This window comes from Emys orbicularis, chromosome 14, assembly GCF_028017835.1.
Source record: "Emys orbicularis isolate rEmyOrb1 chromosome 14, rEmyOrb1.hap1, whole genome shotgun sequence".
NCBI classification, from domain to species: Eukaryota; Metazoa; Chordata; order Testudines; family Emydidae; genus Emys; species Emys orbicularis.
In genome coordinates, this window is record NC_088696.1 from 4,767,600 (window position 1) to 4,792,071 (window position 24,472).

Sequence of the window (24,472 nt, forward strand, 5' to 3'; positions counted from 1 at the left end):
AAAACCTGTGAATAAGCTACAAGCTGTGTGTGTCTCCAAGATGCAAAGCCCTGTGAGTTGTACAGCAGAGGGGGTGTTCTCTGGGGCAACAGCCCCATTAGCATTACCAAGGAGCGGGCCAGTTAGCCTCTCGACTCCAGGCTGTTCATTCGCTTCTGTCGGCATGGACGGGCTGTTTGGCTGGGATTGTGAGGGGGCTGATCTGGTCCTAGCTTGGCAGACCTCAGTTCAGCAGTGGTCTGGTGTTTAGAAGTACATGCAGTACAGCATGACAAGCAGGCTGCCTTCCACTAGTAGTACTAACTTTAGGTCTCTTAAAGCTTTTGATTGATCCATGAGTGCTAATGTGTGTGAATATGGCGCCTATAGTGTGCAAATCCAGCCTCGGGCCGTGGCATGTAAACTGTAGTTAGGGACTCAGATTCTAGTCACCTGTGGAGAAGGAAACCGATGCTCCTCAGCAGCCGTCCAGAGATTGGTTGGGTCTCCGTGATCCCGGGGCAAAGATTCGGGAGCTCACCGGGAGTGACACCAGTAGGATAATTTATAATAAAAGTCACGCCCCAGATTTTTTTTTTCTGTTACAACTGTAATTTTACAGCATTAAATCTTATAAGGACATGACTGCAAAACTCTCCATTGGTGTGGAGTTACACCCAGCATCTGGTGCTGGCCCTGTCTGAGACAGGGACACAACTCAACGGGCCCTTTGTCTGAGAGCGTGGCAGGTCCTGAAATCCGATAGAGATCTGTTTGTAACCAACCATTACATACTGTGGGGTGGCTGAAACTTTGGCCTAGCTGCATGCATTCTTCCTGGGGGCCAGGAGGCTGTCTGGGCATGCTCAGTTCCATGCTCTTGCTGTAGTGTAGAATCAGACCAGCTTAGTCTTTCTGCACTGTGAAGATCACTTCCTCGTTTGCTCCTCGGACGCTGCAGGCGCCTCTCTGGGGATAGGGCAGATCTGACCGAAGGTTTGGGCTGAGCCTGTTTTTAAGGGAGTTGAAATTCATTTCGGAATAGTATGGCTAGCAAAGAATGCTGGGAAACAGAATGACTGGAGCAGGGTGCTCTCTCCAGGGCAGGGAGACGTGTGTATTCAGTTAACTTGTCCAGCCAGCGCGGTTAGGAAGGAACTGCTGGGAGTTTTGACAGTGCATTTCCCTGTCTAGTTTCTGCCCAGGTCTGTGTCTTAAATGTCATTGGTGACATTGCATTGACCGTGGTTCAGTGGGTCTATGTAATACTGGTTTAAACCACCTCCTTGTACTGACTTGAGCCCTGATGTTCCCTACCTTAGATGCCAAGCCTCAGACTGATGCTGCACACAGCCCCTTTCTTCCCAGCCAAGGAGAACTGGCCGCTTGTCAGTGGGCCAGTTCCCATCCTAACTGACCTCTGGGATCCCCATTGCTGGATCCTCCTTTCTGTAGGGACTGGACATCCTACTCCACAGCACAAAACAAAGTTCCTGGCTGGTATCCCCCAGCCCCTCTGTTGATGAGCTCTGGGGAAGAGCCCTGTGGGAGGCAGGGCAAAATCCACCTAGGACCATTTCATTTCCCGTCTGCTAAGAGACATCCTATAGCCTCCCTAGCTATAAAGCCAAAACGGGTAAATCACGTACGGTCCTTCTTAGCAAGCTGGAACCCAGCACCCGCCTTTTCTAGGGAGCTGGGAGCTTCTCTCCTCCAGTGCCCTGGGAGGGGCAGTCCTGGTTAGGAACACAACCCAGCAATAGATACCTTGTCCACTCGCAACCTGTTGTGAAATGTGAAGGGGCAGGATTCATCAGGTGCTGCGATTCGCTCATCCCATGGGTGTTTGGGTGATGCTGCACTTTCACATTCAGGGTGTTTCAAGCCAGAAGAGGCCACTAGAACCTCTAGTCTGACCTATGTAACGCAGGCCATTAAACTTGTCCAAGCATGAGGGGTTGGGTGGCTGGTGGCCATGTGTTGGCCTCTTGGAAGGGGACCTTTCCTCCATCTTTCTCGCTGTTCTTGCTTTAGCCGTTTTGCTTTCTGGCTCTGTGCCTGGTTCCTGTCCTTTCCCATCACAGTTCAAATCGGTCTCATCACTGGATTGCTTTTTTGTTCTCCATTTGCTCTTTTATCCTGTGACCTTTGTTATTTGCCACCTGACCTATCTCAAGTCCTTCCATCTGCAGCAGTGCAGGAAGCTGTCCTATAACCCCACCCAAGGGAAGGAGCATTGCAGCTTGCTGACCTTCCAGCTCTTGGTCTCCCAATATGGACACATTCTGCTACTAAAGTCCCTGGCTTATGGTGGTCTAATCTCTAGCACGCTGGCTGAAGGAGGCCACCTGGCGCTGTGGTACCTTGTGGAGGGATCCCCTCATTTTCTTAGGTGGGATCTCCATCTCCAAACCCTTATTTATCACCCTTCGCCCTTTGCTCTAGCACACACGGTTAAACCTTTCTCCAGAAGAGCTGAGTGGCTCTGCTTGCCGCTGGTTTTGCCCACTGACTCCTTTTTCCTTCGTTGCAAAGCAGCTGCCACCTCCCAGCATGCTAGAACGCCACCTACTTGCACCTCACTTTGATAGTCTGGGACCAATTGGCAGGCACCTAGCACTGGTGCATTCCCTCTTAGGGATGGGGTGCTGTGTTAGGTGGAAGTACGACTTCGCACTGACGCCTGTGGACTCTCAGGGGGTGCATGGCAGCTAGCTAATCTCCTGGCGTTTGGGAGCTGGCTTGTGCAGACCTTCCTTTCAGCATTGCTCTGGCTGCATGATACTCACCATCTGGCACCGCACCGTCGCTGCGAGCAGGTCCCCGGCCATGCCAAATTGTCTTGGGGGTGATATTTTAAACATCTCAGTAGCCGCTTCGCTCCAAGCTTGAAGCTTAGTTTGTAAGTGGGTTACCCATCAACGTAACTGAATGCAATTCCCTACTGCAAACCCAGGGACTGATGGAGACTGCCCCCAAATCACTGCCTTTGAATGTAAGATGAGATCGGACAGGGAAACTCCACAGTACAGTGCTGTTAACCTTGCTTGTTTTGCTTCGCTTAGTTGGGATGGGTTGGGGAAGGAGGTTTTGTCTGTCTAGCCTTAAAACCCAGCCATCTGCCAGCAGGCTGTTTTGTCCTGGGTTTGAATCTGTACTGCTGTGGGTGGAACGTAAAGAGGGCAGCGGAAATATAATCCAGAGGGCTTTCCTTCTCAAATGAGACGTCACAGACGTCCGATCTCATCTGTTCCCATTTCTCTTCCAGCAGCATTAAGCTGCAGAGCTTACATTCCTTTAAAGTATGTAAGCTTTAATAAACCTACCTAACTTTTCTACTCTTTTAATGTACTATATCGAATGGGGTCCAGTTTTCCACTGGCTTTCAAGGCATGGGGAGTGGGGAGGGTGTCTCTGAGTCTTGTCTTAATGTAAATTGTGTCTAACAGAAAATGAGTTTTGGCAGGAGGAATATTTTACTTATGGCTTGAGGGTGGATGTGCTTGATCTCTGTTCAAAGTGGTGGCTCAGCACTGTGAAACGCAAACCTCGCGCTGGGAACAGGAACGGCAATGAGTTAGCCAGTGTGATGAGGAAGAATCCGAACCCAGAAACCTTGTTAACTTTCTCTAGCCCTGTCTCACCCCAACCTGCCCGCTGACAAATTGCCTTAACTTCTGTTCCTAGCATGGAGTTTGTTCCTGTCTTTGTATTGTTTGCGGTCTTGTTATAACAAGCAGAATCCTCTAGGGGGAGCAACAATTACACGCTTGCTAGGGGAAGCCTGTCTAGTGTACCTCTTAAGTGCTGCATTTTGTCATTACACTTGAGATGCCGTTGGAAAAAGCCGAAGCCATGCGCCTCTTACAATGAAATGTGTAAATGTCTCTGGAATGTGTGCTGTCATGCAAGAAATACTCATGTGCTAATGTAGAAGTCTTGTTTGCCATAGGTTCAATTGCACTTTTGAGGCAGCAGGGATTAGTGGTTAGAGCAGGGACCTGCACGCCAAGACACTCGAGTCTGTCTCTACTACTCCACTCACTAGCTGGGTGACCTGGGGCAAGTCGCTTAATCTTCGTGCCTCAGTTTCCCTACCTGAGCAATACCCACTTTAGGGATTATTTGGGGGGGATGCCCACCTCTGTAAAGTGCTAGGGGATCCTCGTATGAAAGGTGCTATAGAAATGGGAAATGTCACCTTTCAAAATCAGCTGAGTGTCAGCAAGCACAGTTCATTTTTCAGCTGTACAATCGTTCAGATCTCTTTACCTAAGCAATGTGGTGATGTTTGTAAATCATTCACTCTGTGCTCAAAATAGCTGTTCGTTTCCAGCTGGCTAATCTGGACTTGCTAAACGAGGGAACTGTGCTGGAGCAAGGCCGTCTTTCAATGCGTGCTGGTGTGCAGTATACTATGTCGATATTTCCAGGTAAAATACACAGCGATGCTATTGAGTACATGAATGTCAGTGGCATATGGCTCTCAGACATGCAGCGCACAGCACTGCAGCCGGCAATAGAAAAGGGTTTTTTCATATGGGATAGCTTCATGGATGACTTTGGGTTTGAGGCACCTTTCATACTACAGGTGTCCTAAAGCTCTTCCCACTGAAGTGAGTGAAACATTGGCAGGGGCTGCAGCTGATCTGCCCTCAGCAGTTGCCCAAATGTTGAGGGAGAATGCTGGCCAGGATTTTGGAGTTGTGGAAAAACTCTTCAAAGCAGATGGGCCCTTGATGGAATGTCTCAGCCAAAGGTTGCTAACTGGGCACATCAAGTCACCGTGCGTTGTTCGGCTGAAATAGCAGCTGCCGCTTGGGAGAATCTCCAGGGTGGGTGACTGAGGAACTCCCTGTGCAAGCACAGCGTGTCTCAGCTAGTACTCGGTGGATCAGTACAACGCTCAGGAGCCCAGCCCTTAAAAGGCCTATGTTTAAGTTCACTCATTCCCATTCTGGGTCCATCTTAACCTTTAAACACTGATCCGTACCGAGTCTGTTTGTTGTGAATGTCTTCGCTTCTCACCCAAAATCCAGGCAGGGGAGGGAGTGGGTTGGCGTTCTTCAACCACACTGAGACCTAGGAGGTGGCTGCCTTCTAGTCCAGAAGCCATCCTCTCCCAGGATTGCTTCGTGTCTGACTGGAGCTTGAGAGAACTTTCAGCAGTGCCATTGACTTTTGATGGGACTCAGGCTCTCTTGAAAACTTTGTTCCACATTCCTAGTTTGAAGAGTGCAATTTCGGGGCTTAACCAAGGTACTTCCCTGCACCCTGTTATCCAAGTTTTAGGCTCACGCTCTAGTAATACTATTTAGACTGAGGCGGAAAAAACCCTGTAACAGAAAATATTGCAAAGCATGTTTGCTCCTGAGTGGCTAGCTGTCCCACCCCCTCACCCCGAGGAACCTGCAGTCATCCCTACAACACATGAGCAAAGGGCAAACACTTAGCAGAGACCAGCTGCTCGGAGGAGTTTCCTGAGTTGGGAGTTAGCCATGTGGGGCCACCTGGGAGACATGAACAAAACCATATCCTCAGTGAGCCAGGGGGCCTTTCTTCCTAGCTGGTCGCTGCTCTTTAACCCTGGGGACCGCTAACTGGATTTCCTGAAGATGATGGTACCTCCTTGCAATATATGCTCTCTCCAGGAAGAAAGGAGTTGATATACAACCTGGGAAGGGTCTGGGTTTCCTGTTTATGCCAGTGCAGTATCCGGATCACTGCCCCTGGCCTGTACTGTTGGGTCCCATGTATAAAGAGCTCGTGCTGCTTTGTGGGCAAGTCTGTGCCACTTCTTAGCTCCTTCCAAAGGGGACTTTGCCCGGAAGAGGGGTGGGGGGGGGGGGGCATTGTTGTATAAATAATGAATGGCAGCATTTATTGGCCCAAGCTTTGCCCTGGAGATGGGGAAGGGGAAGGTGCAACAGATGCTAGAGAGGCAGCATGGCTGTGTGGATAGACTTCTGGGGCTGGGAGTTGAGGCCTGAGTTTCATCCCCGGCTCTGCCACAGCCATCCTGTATGATCTTCAACAAGCCACTTCTCTGTGCCTCAGTTTCCCCAGCTCTATAGCGGGGGCAATGATACCTGCTTTTGTAAAGCACTTTAAGGCCTATGGATGAAAAGCCCCACATATGTGCTAAGTGGATATTTACTATGCTTCCTTTGCATCAGTTATGTGTAATAACATAAATGAAAGGGGTTTACACTCAGAATTCCACGTGTCGCAGCAAATCACAAGACTTCTTCCCCTTGAACTCCTGATTCTGCTGGAGGTGTGGGACTGTCGGGCCCACGGTTCTGGGTGTAGGCAGAGGAGTCCCCCATGTTGAGTGTTCTCTGTCGGGTTTGGCATTGGTGATGGTCATGCTGTTCAATGTGGTGTTGTGACTATTTTGCATATGAATAGAACTTTTAACGAGACATACTGTTTTTTGAAGAAAAATCAATGATGTATTTGTAGCAAACCATTTTTTCTCAATAAATGCAGTTTCATCCATTGGTGTCGGGCTGAAATCTCTTGGGAGCTTGGGACAAATTGGGGTAACAGTGTCAGCTCAAGGGAACAGATCCCCCCCCCCCCCCCCCGCAGTAGACCTTTAGTGGGTCTGTTTCCCCTCCCACACTCCTCATCCTCCGACTTACGTGTTTGAATCTCTTATTAATGCAGTTATGTGCATGCCATGGAGATGAGCACAGTCCAGTCTAAATCTCAATGTATGTGTAAACGCTTCGTTCGGACACCTTGCTGCTAACTACAGTTCGGTCCTCTTCAGGATATTCTTGGCTCTTCCTTTCTGCCCAGGGATGGGACTCCAGACTGGCGATTAGCAGCTAGGAGGGGGGGAGTAGAGAGCTGAATGAATTTTAGTAGCATATGAACTTGTCTTTTTTTTTATGGCCATTCCAGACGCTTTGAGCCTGCCCGTTGCATTGGACAAGCGTGGCTGATCCCCTCCAGGACACAGCTACAGGTGTCTAACCTGTCTCTGCTCTGAAGCACCATGAGCCTGGAGCAGAAGCAGGTATACCGAGGCAAAGCCCACCGAGATAGGGCAACAAGTGCTGAATGGAATCAGCTGTCTTTGTTTGGAAAGGGAGACGCTGGGCTGATCTTTATGACCTCGTCCACTGACTCATTAACTACTGCTGAGCACTGTGGTGCCTGTCAAGTATCTGGCAGACAAGGTTTCATCATCCTCAATCTTGTATTTCCAGTGCCCTCTGCTAGATAGGCCGCTGTATCAAGTCTCCAACAATGCACTGGCTGCTGCTTATCTGGCTGACACAGAGCAGTTAAAACCTTATCTCTGTCTCACCTCTGTCAACAGTGGAGTTAAGTGTGGATTTAAAACAAAAACCCAAAGAAGGGTGATCATAACTACTGTCTTTCTTCAGAGCCTGCCTTTTGCTCCTCAAGTGGCCTAATTTGGCTGCACTGTTCATAACTGTTTTGCATCGCGAGGTGAATTCCCCCATGCCTCATGCTTGCACAAGAATTGCTGAGCTGTAGGAAAAGTCCAGTGACAAAATTCTGTACAGGGAATGCAGTTCCAGCGAGCTCGGACAGCTTCTCCTGCAACACACTGAGCAGTTGGCCGGCAGGGCAAAAAGTGCCCCCTACTCCTAGCAACCTGAAATCTTACACAAAGCGATGCACTTTCTGAGCCGACTGCTCCCATCTGCTCTCAGCAATCCATTGCTGAAAGCAAAGGGGATGCTTTTTTACAGGTTAATGACACAGCTTCGCTCTCGAGAGCAGGAGCCTAATGCACGGCATAGGTTTATGGAGCTCTGTAACCCTCTGCCAAAGCTCTAGGACGTCTATTACTCTGTGATTAGCGTCTCCGTGCTGTTGTGAATGGATAGTGGAAGCAAGGGGGTGGCCATGCCTTGGAAGATTGGGACAGGGTGGGAGGCTCCTGGCTTTGGGAATCCTGGGTATCTCCAAGGCCCTAGAAATTGGGATGGGGATTTTTTCCCCTCCCATAGCCATGCCTGGGTTGAACATTCCATAGTGCTCTAGCTGTGTGCTGACTTCTCCACAGTCCTGCCTGCTGGGGGGGGGGGGGGGGGGGGTTGGAGCGTGGGTTGGGTAACTGCTCTCCTGCTGCATTAACTGGGCTAGCAGGTAACGACTCTGGCTGCTGAAGTGCCATGGGCCGGCACTGGATTTGAATGTCAGACTGAATAGCAGCCTTTGATTATTTCCACAGGACCAGAGATGGGCTGCTGTCTACAGGCTATAAAAAGACTGTACCCCATAGGCAGGGTTGCATGTCTGTATTCCCTGTTGTACTTGGCCCAGCTCGCTGGCTAGTCTGGAGCTCCCTCCATGGATGCTTTGGGAGCTGCTTTAGTAGCAATGGCTGCCCACGGTTCCAGGACCCCTCCTCTAGCCGCCGGTGTGACTGACATACCCCCAAGGGCTATTGAGGAGAATATGGTTCTCTTGGTCCCTTCCTTGCATTATGGGACAAGTTCCAAATACCAGGCAATGCCAGGAGATTTCTGTGACCCGCTCTGGCTACAGTCCAATCTCACCTCCCCATCGTGTATGCATGGTCGTGTCTGCTTTTGACTTCAAAGGGTTACATGATTTCATGGCTCATTTATGCCTTTTAGATGCTAGAGGGAGAGTATTTTTAAAGTGCGTTTATATTGAAATACAAGTATAATAAATCATACAAAATACCCCAACTATTCTGCACACACAGACCCTCGCCTTTGCCGGGTGGTGGTCACTAAATGACACTAGGCCCCCTAGAATTGCTGGAGATCTTGCCACAGATGGACAAGTCAACAAGGAAGCTGGGGCTAGTGGGTAATCTGAACCCGGCACCTGTCCCCCTCTCCTTGCAGCTGCACTAAGGAATAGTCACTGTCCGTGAATCCGGTTCAGAAGCTACAGAGCACCTCGCAATGCCCATCTACCAGAGCAAAGTGGTTTGTTGCCTGAATTGCATATAGCAGTTGCCCAGTGGCCTCTCGACTGGACCTCAGGCCATCTCCAAAGGATGGCGCTCAGCAGGCTCGTGTGGAATAATTCTCGCTCTCAGGTCCAAAATCTGCTGCGGAACTGAGGACAGGAGCGGCGCTTGCGCTGACCCGCGAAGGGTCATCTGGTATGAAGCCATGAAGGTGGTGCCAAGCTAGAAAGGTGAGTTTGCCGAAGCATTGTATTGTTCTTCAAGGTGAGCTCGCCGGGCAGCTCCCTCAGAGAAGGCCGCAGTGCAGGATTTGATATTGGCCATTATTGATTGATTTTTGTATTGCTGTAATATCTAAGAGCCTAGTCACAGACCTGGACTCCAGGGTGCTAGGTGCTGTACGTACACTAGCACACCTTTCCAAATGCAGGCTGTGTGCGTATCAGTGCCCCCAATGCCGTCTTACGCTGTCAACAGCTAAGATGCTGCTCTGAAACGGGGGGGGATTGCTATGGAGACAGACAGTTGGAGAGGCTCGCTGGGTGAGAGATGGGATTGGAAGTTGGGAACTTGAGTTGTATTTCCCGCTCTGTCACTGACTTCTTGTGTAACCTCAGTCAAGTCACTTAACCTCTCAGGCCTCAGTGTCTCAGGCCACGTCTACACGGCAGGGGCACAGCTGCAGCACCATAGCATAGATGCTTCCTACATCAGCGGAATCAGGTTTTCCATCAATATAGTTAATCCACCTCTCCAAGAGACCATAGCTAGGTCGATGGAGGAATTCTTCCATCAGCCTAGCCTAGCCTCAGCTACACCGGGGGTTAAGTTGACTTACTCCAGGCATGAAATTTCTCACAACCCAGAGCAACATCGCTAGGTCCATCTAAGTTTTAAGTGTAGATCAGGCCTTAAGTCGATAAAATGAGGAGGGTAATACCTTCTCACCATCTTATAAAGTGCTTGAAGGTTTTTGGTGACGAGCACTGCTGGAGCCCGGAGTTCTCTAGCACCGCTGCCTGGATGATGAGATGCCCGGGTCATTTTCCAGGCCATGTTTCTAGAGTCACTTACAAAGCTGCGCCTTGTGGGTGGGAAGCAGCAGCCCCTTTCCAAGGTTACTGCTGAGCTCCTGTTCTCCAGAGCACAAACCAGATGGGGCTTGAAAAGCACCTATAAATCTTCTTAATTGTAAGCACCAGCGCGGGGAGAGGGGTGTTGATCTGTGCTTGATCCCCTTCCAATTTCTCAGGATTTTAAAAATCCCAATTCTTGGAAACATCCTTTGTAGAACATGATACTCTGAACACTGTCCTGAGCAGGGCAGGTGCTGAGAGACTTCTGCGGCATTCTCCCCTGTAGCCCGACTGTCTCTGCTTCCCAGAGTGGGGGACCCTGCTTCCCTGGCTGGCTCAGGTGAGTGGGAGCAGCACCTGTGCCCCAATCGGGGGAGAACTACCCAAGCAGGATGAAATCTGCCTGCAGGGGTGGGAATGGAGAGTCCTGGGGGTGCCCGCAGTGTACTCCCTGCGCTGAGGAAGCGTTAATCTCTCAGCCCATTTAAATGCCTGCTGATGTTAAGCAGCATTAAACAGGGGTGTCAAGGTGCTTCGTACTGTCATTGTTCTTGGGCTGCCCCCTCCTTTGTCTAGGATGGGCTAATTCAGTCTGCCATGTGGGGCCTCCCCCACCCATTGTCTAGGCTGCCAGGAGCCTGGGGTTTCCCCTTCCCAGTCTGGTGAGTGCAGGATAAGCATGATCCGCTCCTTTGCGGCGGCTGCCTCACTACAGGAGGTATGTCTACACTACAGGATTAATCCGAATTTATATAATTCGAATTTAGGAAACCGATTTTATAAATTCGAATGTATTCGGCCACACTAGGCACCATTAATTCGGTGGTGTGCGTCCAAGCTACCATAGTAGCATCGATTTCCAGAGCGTTGCATTGTGGGTAGCCAATAACATCTAATTGCCAATAACATCGAATTGCGGCCACACTAACCTTAATTCGGATTAACAATACCGATTTTGACGCTACTCCTCTCGTCGAGGAGGAGTACAGAAATCGAATTAAAGGGCTCTTTAATTCGAATTAAATGGCTTCGTTGTGTGGATGGGTCAAGCGTTAATTCGAATTAAAGCAGCTAAATCCGAATTAAAGTCGTAGTGTAGACCAGTCTCACCTGCCGAAGCAGGGAGGGGCTGCGGAGCCTCCCGGTGAGTAGAGAATCAGCAGATGCCTTTGCAATGGCCTGGCCCAGTCTATGCTTCCAGAAACGGCTTTGCCCCTGGGTGGATGGGACATAATTTGATGTAAATACTTCCAGTGGCCTGCTGTGATTAGCTATGGGGCAAAGCCATGTCAGCTGAGCCATCTTTCACAATAGCACAGCCTCTGGCCGTAGTATTGACAGGGCCTTCACAGCTCTGGGGCCTAGAGACTGCTGGGGAGGGGGGGGGGGTGTCTGTCTGAGCCCGGCACACTGTTTCCTGACACAGCTTCCAGGAGCTCCCAGCTGCTTTTTGGACAGGGTGCTGTTGTGCACTATTTGAGAGGCAGTATCTGCGGTTAACTTGTATACCGTCCCTTGGCTCCTAGCAGGAGGGTTACACCAGCTCAGGATCCCCTGCACGTGGGTCGCTGGCGTGTGCAAGGGGCTGAGTGGGAAGCAGCCTAGCTTGCACTTTTGGTCTACAGTCTCAGAACCAGCAGTTATTTAAATGCAGCGAGCTAGGCTAGAGAGCCAAGTAGGACTGACTAAGCCACTTCTCACGGTGGGATGGGGTCTTTGGGGGGCTATCTTGGCTTTAGCAATTCCAAAACTCCAGGAGGGGTTCTTTCCTGAGCGTCACAGGACCTGGCTTGGCTATCCTGTGGAGAGCGAGGTTCTTGAGGTTTAAAGTACAGGACCAGAACTTGAAATCTGGGGGCTCTGTTCTGCTACGGACTTGCTGTGAGACGTCGGGCAAGCCATTTAACAGTGCTGCCTCAGTTTCCCCTAGCTATAAAAGGGAGGCTATTTCCTAACCTACAGGTGGTTTGTGAGCTTGTATTCACTAGTGTTTGCAAAGGGCTTGGAGAGTCTTGATAGAAAATGCTGTTGAAGCACAATTGGCTTATTAGCCTAAACACTCCTCTGGTATTGGGGTGCCCAGTCTGGAACTAGCAGGGAGCGTCCGATAGCTGTCTGACACCGAGCCATTGGCTGCTGGTGCATTTGAATCCTCCTGCTTCAGTACCACTGTCTGGTGCCTCTGAACAGCACTATTTGATCCACCTGGCTGGGTGCCTTGCAGTGTTCAGTTCTGCTGGCACTCCTGAGGTGTGGAAGGCCAAGTGCAGACCCCCTGGGGAGCATAGGGGCTAAGAGAGGGGCTAGGCATGTTCGGCACCCACTACTTTGGTGACCAAAGCTATTAACTGCTCGGTTACTGCCTGGGCTTAACCACCGTTTTCTCCAGCTCTGCTCTCTCCTTTCCAGCCCTTGGTTGCATGCTCTGAGCCTTTGCCAGCGCTCTGATGCCTGAAGTTTCCCCCCCTTTTCTTCACCTTGCTGCTGCCCAATCCTCAGGCCTTTACTGGTCTCTGCTGGGCACCCCTTGTGATTCCCCCCTTGTCTTCCGGTGCTCCCCCTTCTCCCGGCTTTGACACTGCCGCCGCGTACTCCTTCCTCCCCACGCACTGTACACCTGCCCCTTCGGAGAACAGGGCTTAGGGCCAGGGCAGTTCCCGTCCCTTCAGCCTTGGCCAATATTTGCTGTGTGTGTCATTGTCATAAACACTCATTTCCTGCTAATCTGATAGGTTTGGGGGTCTTTGCTCTGTTGGTTCAGAACCAGCCAGGGGCTCGCTGAAGAGTTTCTAGCCTAGATTCGTGACACAAGGGTTTTCACACACGGAGGGGGGGCTTTTGAGTCCGTGGCGAACGTCTCTGAAATCCTGCCCTGGGAGAAGGGCAGACTGACCCAGGAGGACTCGACCAACTCCAAATTCCAGGCTCCGATTTCACTCCAGACCTGCAAGTGCTTGGCAGAGGCAGTTGTCAGAGACTTGCTGGGCAGGAGAGGCCTGAGGGTGGGGTGGCTAACTGTGTGTGGTTAAACATGGGCACTGCCAAGGCTGAGACAATGAGCAGCCTCTGCCTTCAGCTTGACAGGGCACTTCTGTAGTGGTGGTAAAGCAGTTCCTTGTGTTTTATAGCTGCAATGATGGGTAGAGAAAATCTGGGCCACTATAAAGGTAATGAACCATTTTCTCAAGGGCTAAGACAGACTATTGCCCACCTTCCGCTGTAGGGGCCAGGCATGCTGCTTCTACTCGCCTTCTCTGACAAACACAGAGCAGTGTGCCTGTTCAAAAAACCAACCCCCTGCCCAAACTAAATGCACAGCCGGTTCTCCCCCAGGGCCAGACCAAGAGCATGAACCACCCATGACGGATTCATTGAGTCCAAGGCCAGAAGAGACTCTGGTGATCATCTAGTCCAGGGGTGGCCAACCTGAGCCTGAGAAGGAGCCAGAATTTACCCATGTACGTTGCCAAAGAGCCACAGTAATATGTCAGCAGCCCCTCATCCGCCCCCCCCCCACTCCCAGTGCCTCCTGCCCACTGGCAGCCCCTTCAATCAGTGCCTCTCACTCCCTCCCCCACCTCCTGATCAGCTGTTTCATGGCGTGCAGGAGGCTCTGGAGGGGCAGGGGGAGGAGCGAGGGCACGGCAGGCTCAGGGGAGGGGGCGGGAAGGGGTGGAGCGGGGGCAGGGCCTGTGGCAGAGCCAGGGGTTGAACAGTGAGAACCCCCTGGCACATTGGGAAGTTGGCGCCTGTAGCTCCAGCCCCGGAATCGGTGCCTATACAAGGAGCCGCATATTAACTTCTGAAGAGCCGCATGTGGCTCCGGAGCCACAGGTTGGCCACCCCGATCTAGTCTGACCTGCATAACCCAGGCCAGCTGTGAATGCTGTCGCAGAATGCATTAGTGAAAGGTACCAGACGCTGTGGGGAGGAGGGTGGTGTAAGACCCTCTATAAAATAGAAATGATGCCTGAAGGAAAGCAATAAGCTCTGTCCCAGCCCTGGCTTCTCTTGCTGCCTGCCGTCCTATAACCTCGGAGAATGTGATGCCGATCTGCAACTGCAGCCATCACGGGTGCGTCCAATTCAACTTTTGGATTTCACCAGGGGTTCGTGTGTAAGAGGAGACAGGCCGGGAAGGCGCAAAGACCCTGGTAGAACATAAATTATCTCTAGCTATTGGCAAGTGTGGCAGGAAGATTTCTGAGGCCCAATGGCCAGGTGAGTGGGCGCACTGTCTGGGGCTCTGATAACATTGAAGAATAACTCTTATCTCGCACTCTGCTGCTTCAAAGTATTCTCCAAACATCCCGTTCGCCTCAGGTCTCCCGGTGAGGTAATGGTGGTTATCCTTGTTAGATGGATGAGGAAATTGAGACAGAGGTGAAGTGACTGGCTCAAGGTCGCAAAGTGAGTGAGGGGCAGAGCTGGGATTAGACTCCAGTTCTTGGCTCCCAAGACGATCAGACCACCCCTCTTTGCATGCGTGTGTGTATCAGTACTTGTAACTCTCCCTCTCTAGGTCCTTACATTAATGGGTGTGTCCTACACCACCTTCGGGAAGTGGAGAAGTCTGATCCCGATTTTACAGTGGGGGGAAACTGAGGCACGGACAGTCTGCACTTGCATTATTCCTAATCCTTCCACCCCTGTGTGGTGCAGTGTGTACGGTAGGTGCAAACCTTGCTGTGCTGGCAGTGCCCAGGGAGGAGTGCAGAAGGACGGGGGGGGGCTGTATTTTGCAGGGGGGCTGCTGGATTACTTTGGCGGGGAGGTCTGTGTGTTTGAGGCAGGGCTGGGGGGGGGCTGTGTGATGGGGAGAGGTGAGGGTGCTGGGGCGAGGGTGGGGGTGGCTTGTGGCCCAGGTGTGGGCGAATAGGAGGGACTGTGTGTAGGGTTGGCTGTGTTGGGGGAGCAGGAGGGGGTTGGGGATGCATGTTGGTAGAAGGTGGGGGGAGGGGCTGTGTACAGGGGGGTTGTGGGTGGTGGCTGGGGATAGTCTGGTGGTATGTGGGGGTATGCTGGGAGGTGTGGGGTAAATGGTGAGTGGAGCAGGGGATGTGTACGGTGGGGGTTTGGGTGGTGTCTGGGGCAAGGGGAGAGCAGGGGTTGTGTAGGGGAGTACTCTAGGTGGTGGTGAGGGTCAGGGCTGTGTAGGGGGAGCAGGGTGGTGTAGAGGGGTGCTGGGGGAGCAGGGGTAGTGTAGGGTGTGTCCTGAGGGGGCCAGGGGAGTGCTGGGGGGAAGTAGGGTGTGTGAATGGGGACACGCTGGGTGGTGTGTGTGGATACTGGGGGAGCAGAGGTGGTGTAGAGGGGGAGTGGGGGATGGTTAGGGATGTGTAGGAGGATACTGAGGGAGAGCAGGAGTGGTTTAGAGGGTGTGGGGGGAACAGGGGCTGTGTGTGTGTGTGTGGGGGGGGGGTTCTGGGTGCCCTGGGGGCAGCAGGGTGGTTTAGAGGTGTGCTGCGTGGAGCAGGGGTAGTGTAGGGGGTACTCTGGGTTCCCTGGGGGGTCAGTGCTGTGTATGGGTGAGCAGGGTGGTGTAGAGGGGTGCTGGGGGGAGCAGGGGCTGTGTGTGTGGGGGGGGGTTATTCTGGGTGCCCTGGGGGGAGCAGGGTGGTGTGGAGGGGTGCTGGAGGAGCTGGGGTAGTGTAGGGGGTACGCTGGGTGCCCTGGCAGGTCAGGGCTGTCTATGGGGGTGCTGGGGGGAGGTAGGGTGTGTGAATCGGTACATGCTTGGTAGGGGGATACTGGGGGAGCAGAGGTGGTGTGGGTAGGTATGGAGGAGCGAGGCGGGTGGTTAGGGCTGGGTAGGAGGATACGGGGGGAGCAGAGGTGGTATGGGCAGGTACAGAGGAGTGAGGGGAGTGGGGGTGGTTAGGGCTGGGTAGGAGGATGGTATGGGGGGGTACGGAGGAGCGAGGGGAGGGGGTGGTTAGGGCTGTGTAGGGGGATGGTGTGGGGGGGTACGGAGGAGCGAGGAGAGTGGGGGTGGTTAGGGCTGGGTAGCGGGGAGTGGGGGGAGCAGAGGTGGTATGGGGGGATATGGAGGAACGAGGGGAGGGGTGGTTAGGGCTGGGTAGGGGGAAGTGGGGGGAGCAGAGGTGTGGGGGGTATGGAGGAGCGAGGGGAGGGGTGGTTAGGGCTGGGTAGGGGGAGCAGAGGTGGTGTGGGCCGGGGGTACGGAGGAGCGAGGGGGTGGTTAGGGCTGGGTAGGGGGATACGGGGGAACAGAGGTGGTGTGGGGGTACGGAGGAGGGAGGGGAGGGGTTGGTTAGGTCTGGGTAAGGGGAGTGGGGGGTGGTTAGGGCTGGGTAGGGGGAACAGAGGTGGTGTGGGGATACGGAGGAGCGAGGGGAAGGGAGGGGGTGGTTAGGTCTGGGTAGGAGGAGTGGGGGGTGGTTAGGGATGGGTAGGGGGATACAGGTGAACAGAGGTGGTGTGGGGGTACGGAGGAGGGAGGGGAGGGGGTGGTTAGGGCTGGGTAAGGGGAGTGGGGGGTGGTTAGGGCTGGGTAGGGGGATACGGGTGAACAGAGGTGGTGTGGGGGGAGGGAGGGGAGGGGGTGGTTAGGGCTGGGTAAGGGGAGTGGGGGGTGGTTAGGGCTGGGTAGGGGGATACGGGTGAACAGAGGTGGTGTGGGGGTACGGAGGAGCGAGGGGAGGGGAGGGGGTGGTTAGGGCTGGGTAAGGGAAGTGGGGGGTGGTTAGGGCTAGGTAGGAGGATACAGGGGAACAGAGGTGGTGTGGGGGTACGGAGGAGCGAGGGGAGGGGGGTGGTTAGGGCTGGGTAGGGGGATACGGGGGAACAGAGGTGGTGTGGGGGTACGGAGGAGCGAGGGGAGGGGGGTGGTTAGGTCTGGGTAAGGAGAGTGAGGGGGTGGTTAGGGCTGGGTAGGGAGGATACGGGGGCACAGAGGTGGTGTGGGGGTACGGAGGAGTGAGGGGAGGGGAGGGGTGGTTAGGTCTGGGTAAGGGGAGTGGGGGTTGGTTAGGGCTGGGTAGGGGGATATGGGGGAACAGAGGTGGTGTGGGGGTACGGAGGAGCGAGAGGAGGGGAGGGGGTGGTTAGGTCTGGGTAAGGGGAGTGGGGGTGGTTAGGGCTGGGTAGGGGGATACGGGGAACAGAGGTGGTGTGGGGGTACGGAGGAGCGAGGGGCGGGGAGGGGGTGGTTAGGGCTGGGTAAGGGGAGTGGGGGGTGGTTAGGGCTGGGTAGAGGGATACGGGGGAACAGAGGTGCTGTGGGGGTACGGAGGAGCGAGGGGAGGGGAGGGGGTGGTTAGGTCTGGGTAGGGGGAGTGGGGGGTGGTTAGGGCTGGGTAGGGGGATACGGGGGAACAGAGGTGGTGTGGGGGTACGGAGGAGCGAGGGGAGGGGAGGGGGTGGTTAGGGCTGGGTAGGGGGATACGGGGGAACAGAGGTGGTGTGGGGGTACAGAGGAGCGAGGGGAGGGGTGGTTAGGTCTGGGTAAGGGGAGTGGGGGGTGGTTAGGGCTGGGTAGGGGGATACGGGGAACAGAGGTGGTGTGGGGGTACGGAGGGGGGAGGGGAGGGGGTGGTTAGGGCTGGGTAAGGGGGATACGGGGGAACAGAGGTGGTGTGGGGGTACGGAGGAGGGAGGGGAGGGGGTGGTTAGGTCTGGGTAAGGGGAGTGGGGGGTGGTTAGGGCTGGGTAGGGGGATACGGGGAACAGAGGTGGTGTGGGGGTACGGAGGGGGGAGGGGAGGGGGTGGTTAGGGCTGGGTAAGGGGGATACGGGGGAACAGAGGTGGTGTGGGGATACGGAGGAGCGAGGGGAAGGGAGGGGGTGGTTAGGGCTGGGTAGGGGGATACGGGGGAACAGAGGTGGTGTGGGGTACGGAGGGGGGAGGGGAGGGGGTGGTTAGGGCTGGGTAAGGGGGATACGGGGGAACAGAGGTGGTGTGGGGATACGGAGGAGCGAGGGGAAGGGAGGGGGTGGTTAGGTCTGGGTAGGGGGAGTGGGGGGTGGTTAGGGCTGGGTAGGGGGATACGGGGGAACAGAGGTGGTGTGGGGGTACGGAGGAGCGAGGGGAGGGGAGGGGGTGGTTAGGGCTGGGTAAGGGGAGTGGGGGGTGGTTAGGGCTGGGTAGGGGGATAATGAGGGGCGGTTTAGGGGGTGCTCGGGCGGGGCATGTGGGGGCGAGCGAGCAGCGCCGCACGTCGCCCCCCTCCCCCCGCACCTGTGACGGGGCCGGTCCCGGGGGAGGCGGCCAAGCCCCGCCCCTCGCCCTGCGGTTGGCCCGGCGGGCGGCCCATGCTAATGAGCCGGGCGCCTTATGGCACCTGCCGGCGGGGTCCCGGCCAGAGCCGCTGCCGCCCGGCCATGCCGCGCTCCTTCCTGGTGAAGAAACCCTCCAGCACCCGCGTCCCCAACTACGGGCAGCTGGAGACGCGGCGGCGGCAAGGTGAGGGGCCGGGGCAGGGCACCCAGGGGAACTCCCGGCTCGGGGACCCGTCCGGGGTGCGGGTCCTGCTGGGGTCACCCTGCTGCCGGGCTGTGACTTCCCTGCGCCCTCGGGCTCCCGGCTTCCTGCGGGCGCTGTCCCGGGGCGCAGGCTCCCGGTGCCGGCAGGTGCCTCGCAGCCTGCCCCCAGCGCCCTGCCGGCAGGGCGCAGTCCCGGGCCGGGGTCTCCCCGCCCCATCGGTTCCCGGGCGCTGGGGCTGACGGCCCGGCTCTGCCCCTGGCGCTGGGGGGCCCAGGAACCAGCTTCACACGAGACAGGTGTCAGCTCCCCCCTGCCCCGCACAGGGCAGCGCGGCGCCCGCTTGGGGCTGCGGGGCGTAGCTTGGCCCGGCCCTGGCGGCTGGCTCCGGCCCCGCAGTGTTTGGGGCTGCGACTGCAAAGTAACCCCGCTTCCTTCTGCAAGGGGGTCTTGGGTCCCCTTCGCCGGGGGAGCTGCGGAGAGCGGCTCCCAGTGGGACCGCACAGAGAGAAGCGGAGCGGGCAGCACTTCTCTTGCAAACCGGGCTGGGGGGCGGGGGTGTCCGCGTTCCTGGAGAGCAGGGCGGGCAGGTGGTGGTGGGGGCTCTGGGGGCAGGCAGTGCCGCCTGGATTGTCACTACTGGGGCACTGGTATGACACCCCTAATAGGGGGGGCTTCAGGCAGGGGGACCCTAATCCAGCTCCATCCTTAGACCCTCTGCTGTCATCTCATCCGAGTCCAGCAGGAGGGGGGCGGGAGTATTTCCAATAGGCTACTTGGCCCCGGAGGGGGGGGGGTGTCAGAAATCTCCCCAGGATGGAGGCACAAGGGCTGACACTGGGCATGTTGTGATTAACTTCCCTCTTGGACCTCCTGGAAGGTCCCGCGCACTCCACTGAGCACCGTGGCGGGCCCGATTCACCCGTAGATAGATGGCCTGGCCCGTCCCCCCAGCACGGGCCCCTAGGCTGGGGCAGAATGCCACCAGGTGGGAGCCTTCGCGACTGCTCAAGCCAGCTCCGTTCACGGGGCCAGGACCTAGGAGACTGCGACAGCGGCAGCAGGAAAGGTGGCCTGTTTCCATCAGGTAGAACAAGGCTCTGACTGTCTGCACTGAGGCTTCCCATCCCTAGAAAAGGGGAATGGGGGGGGGCTTAGATTGGTGGAAGTGGGAGCTAGCAGGGAGTGCTGGGGCCAGCCCAACATCCCGGACCCCAGACGGTCAATAGCACTGCCCCATTAGCAGCCCCTGCCCCAAACCTTTGCCCAGTTTCTCTCCACACAGTCTGAGCAAAACAAACCCGCAGGGGGTGGGGGGGTTGGAGTGACCTGGTGCAGGGACTGGTGTGTGCAGTGTGTAGGCGGAGAGGACTTTGGTTAATGGACACAAGCGAATTGGCCTTCAGCTCTCGTCTGCCTTGCTGTTCTCACTGGAGCACAGCTCCTGGCTAGGCGTGCACGCAGGGCACGGGGGTGGGAGCTAATAGGCAACATCCCGGTTTCGTGTTCACCTGCCTCTTGCTTCTCCCCAGAAATCAATGGCGCGTGCCACTCCTGCGGGGGGCTGGTCTTCCCCATCCTCATCCCGAATGACAGCGCCCCTTCCACGCCCTGGGACAGCAGCTCCATCCTCGCCCGCTTCTCCTTGCCTCTCCCACTGGATGGTGATACCAAAAGGACTCCCAGCACAAGCCCCCACAACCTGGAAATCAGCCTGGTGGACACGTTAACGGGCCGAGCCCCGGGCACCCCTCTCAAAGACAACCAGAACAATCTCAACCTGCCATCTGTCCTCAGCCTGCCCCCAAGGAGGCCATCCGACCCGGGGAGCCCAGCAGAGGGGGACAGGGGAGCCCAGAACAAACTGCAAGGGGCACGGGGCAGGGCAGCTGAGCCCTTGGAGAGATTTGAGTGCTTTGACTGCCACAAGTCCTACCACACCTTCTCCGGGCTGGCCAAACACCGCCAACAGCGCTGCCTGCTGCAGGCCAGGAAGTATTTCAACTGCAAGTACTGTGACAAGGAGTATGGGAGCCTGGGGGCGCTCAAGATGCACATCCGCACCCACACGCTGCCCTGCGTCTGCAAGATCTGCGGCAAAGCCTTCTCCAGGCCTTGGCTGCTCCAGGGACATATCCGAACACACACAGGTGGGCTGCAGCGCCGGGGCTGCCCAGGGAGGGAAGTGCCTTTCATGTGCTTACCGGGCTCCGCTTGGCCAGTCATTTTGCACAGCTGCCGGCGCAAGCAGGTCGAGGTGGCTTGCAGGCGCGTAGCGGGCAGTAGCGGAGGGCGGGCTGGTAGAAAATGGCTAATCTGCTGGTGGATCCGCCTTTTAATTTGGCACTCACAAAACAGCCTGCCAGGCCCAGTTCGGTTCAAAATGCTTGTATTTTGTACAGAGATTTTTTGCAGACCCCAAGAGTAAAAGGGCACTGTCTGCTTACAGATCAAACGCTGCAGACCAACATCTCTACCTGGGACACTAATACACTGTATTTGTATCCCAGTAGCACTTAAAGGCTCCATTAAGATCAGGGTGAGCCTTTGGCGTTAGGTGCTGTACAGATACCAGGATACCGCGGTCCCTGCCTTGAGGAGTTTACAGGCCAAGGGCTTCTCTTAGTACACCTGAGCTCCTCTCACTGCTCGCTCCAGGGACCACAGTTGGTGAGTTGCTGTAATCTGAGCGGCTGCATCCCCACTGGAGCTTCAACTCCCCCTTGGTGGTGGCCCAGCTTGGTGGAGTTTAAAGTGTGGATGGGAGTCAGGGTAGGGGCAACCTTTGAGTTCGAGCTCCAGCCCACAGTGCAAAGAAGACCAGCCCTAAGGCATCCTGCACAGACGTTACCTTTATGCACACAAATAGTCCCATTGGCTTCAATGGCTCTGCTGCATGCAGGAAATTAAACAAGTGCATAAATCATGCCAGGATCTTTCTCCGAAGAAGAATCTAACCCCTTAGAGTAGATCTTCAGTATCCCATTTGCTTGGCCCTGTTTTGCTCTTTGTTTGCCCTTTGCATTTCTATTTGTTTGGATAATGCAAACTCAGTGAACTTAGTTTTCCCCCTGTGAGTTTCAATTTCAGACTCTTGGTGCTGTAATGTCTGGGTTACAGACACTGCAGATGAATGTTTAAAACCAATTGTTTTCATGGGAATGAATTTTTTTAAAGTATGGAAATCTTGCTCTGCTGGGCTTACGTTTCATAAAAGCTGATTTTAGCAAAACTAATATTTTTGTCACCATTTAATTTGATTGTCCCTCTTTAGTAGAATTTTTTGCAGTATTTCCTACCTATTCCCTTAGAAATCGGATAACTCAGGTCAAATTGACTAGCAACGAAGTAACCAAAAATCAGACTGACTAGTCTTGTTCCGTTTTGCCAGATGAGAACAACATCCAGAGCAAATGCAACTAGTGAGAAGTAAATGATCTAAAAGAGAATTCTTCCAGTTTTAATAATCTTAGGTATTACAGATCAGGGGAAGGGAGGGGAAATTCCACTATTCTTTTAAAAAGATGTTCTCTAATCCATCCAGATTAGGCCTAATTCTATTTACTCATGGTGTGTTTATTGTAAGATTGTGGTGGTGCCTTTACAGTCTTGGTTTGCCCCCTCTTGGCTCACTTCCTATGGCCTTGGGCATGTTGCCTCTTTGTGCCTCAGTTTCCCCATTGTGAAACATGGGTAATACTTCCCTATCTCCAGGTGGGTTGTGAGGATTAGTTAGTGCTGATAAAGTGCTTTGGAGATTTAAGTGCTGTCAGCAAAGAGAGTGGCAGAGGAGCATTGGTCTAGTACATTTCTTCTGCCTAAACAATCTCATGCTAGGCTTGCTGTTGTGGGAAAGTTCCTCTTGTAATAGGATGTGCTCATGCCATGTAGGCCGAGAAATCCAGTTACAAAGCTGGTTGTTCCGAAGTGGGAGACTTGCGATTTCCCCCCCCCCCCCCCCACTCCCTGCACGCCTAAAATAGAGGTGGTAAACAGGAAACAAAATACAAGTGCCTGATGCACATATCCCCCTCCATATCCCATGCACGAACCTAGCCCAGAGCTGAGCACGGCAACAGGGCTCCCGCAGAGGATGCGTGATAACCTGATGTTTGTGTCTCCGCATTTCTCAGTTGCAAACATCCAAGAGAGGCGGGGGGAGAGCTGGAGGCTGACTCACCAGTGTCCCTTTAAGCAGACAGCAGATCGGACATGAGTTGGCAACATGATCCGGTTGCAAAGAAAAGGCTAACGTGACTCTTGGGCTCTGGAGCAGGGCCAGTCCTGGTTCCTTTGTACAGGGCTCTGGGCACAGCACCTGGAATATTGTCCCTGGTTCTGGGCACCAGGATCACAGGACGATATGGACAAATTGCAGGGAGTTCTGAGAAGGGTGACCGAACCGCGGCCTGGCAGGACTGATTTACAAGGAAAGACTGAAAAAGCTGCATGCATCTAGCTTGGCTAAGCAGAGCAGAGGGAGTGAGGGGCTACTCAGTGTGGTATATAGAGGGATAACAAAGGGTGGTAGTGGGGTGGATTAGGCTGAAGCAGGGAAAACCTGGCAGTGAGCTGCCTTGGGCTGTGCCATATTCTCCCCAGGAGAGTGTTGTAAGCCCCATGGCTGGCAAATGGTGCTGGGAGGGGAATGATCCGGGCCTGGCCCTGGGGAGAGAGTCTGATGGGGCTTTTCTATCTCCAACTTCTATGATTGGACAGGGAGTCCTTCCATTGTGAATTTCAAGCCAAACAGTCTGGCCTGGGCCAGCTTCTACAGCAGAGGCTGGGGGTGGCTGGGAAAAGTCACCGGGCTTGGCTTGGAGGGAACGCAAAATCCTGACTCCCGAGGGTGCTGTGTCCCACCCCTGCTGCTACTATATGCTCAGGTGAAGGGCTTCCAGCTGTGGAGTCCATGTTCCCTCTGCTCCCCCCACGGTGGAGTGCTTCTGAAATTTACTTGTGCAGTCAGCTGCTGGAAATGAGATTGCAGGTCTCTTGGGCTGTCTGTCCACCTGGCTCCAGTCTCCTCTCTTTCTTCCTGCTGTACAGACCCCTTCTGCACGGCAGGGAAGCGGAGCGTTCCCCTGGTTACAATGTGCAGTGGGCCGGGCAGCCGCTGGGATGCTCGCAACGCTCCCTCCCTCCTGCTCCCTGGAAACCCCCTAACCCACCTGAGCGCCTAACAACCCATGGCGATTGCCTGCCATTCGGCCTGGCCACTGCACCCCGCTGATTCCAAGGGGGAGCCAGGATAGGAGAGTTGTGTGGAACTTACTGCTATTTCTGGGACCCCAGGCTGCTTGGATCTCACAGGAGAACCGTACAAACCAGACCAGACGTGGGACTGGTCCCACTCCCTGACCCGGCCAAGCCAAGATTGTGCCCCAGTGTCTTGTCCAGTGGGAGCTGCTTGCATGGGGGTGGTTCTCTCTGACGGTGTTGCCTTTGCTCCCCCCCCCAGGAGAAAAGCCCTACAGCTGCTCGCACTGCAGCCGCGCCTTCGCCGACCGCTCCAACCTCCGCGCCCACCTGCAGACGCACTCGGACGTCAAGAAGTACCAGTGCCGGGGCTGCTCCAAGACCTTCTCCCGGATGTCTCTGCTCTCCCGGCACGAGGAGGCTGGCTGCTGCCCTGCATCCTGACGCCCACTGCCCATGGCTGCACCAAGCAGTCGGAACGAGGAAACCCGCTGTAGGCCTGGGCATCTCCGTGGGAGCTTCCAGCATCCTGCCACGCTGTGGAGGGTGCGGGTGGACGTGTGCTAGCATGGGAGAAGGCTCCGGTTCCTGGTGATGGTGGAGATCTATACCCATCTTCCAGCTTTGTGTCTTCAGCTGAATGACACCAGCTCTGCAGAGGGCGGTGCTGGAGGCCTGGCAAACTCATTGCAGGAATGACTTGGTTCTTTCTCCATGCAGGCAATGTCCTTCAGTGTGCGCGTGAGGAAGGGGAGTGGAGACTAGCTTTGAGCTCCATGCATTGAGCTCTGGCTCTCTAGGGGTGAACCGGATCACCCCCAAGCTCCATGCATCCACTCTGCT

The 24,472-nt window shown here is 54.9% G+C and overlaps 1 protein-coding gene across 1 annotated transcript; it reads left to right on the plus strand.

Annotated features, from left to right (window-relative positions):
• The first annotated feature begins 18,330 nt into the window (after nt 1-18,330).
• Nucleotides 18,331-24,073, plus strand: SNAI3 (snail family transcriptional repressor 3). The gene is made up of 3 exons (XM_065416712.1): nt 18,331-18,412; nt 19,963-20,580; nt 23,892-24,073. Exons 1-3 carry the CDS (start codon nt 18,331-18,333, stop codon nt 24,071-24,073), a joined length of 882 nt encoding a protein of 293 aa, XP_065272784.1.
• The last annotated feature ends 399 nt before the right edge of the window (nt 24,074-24,472 follow it).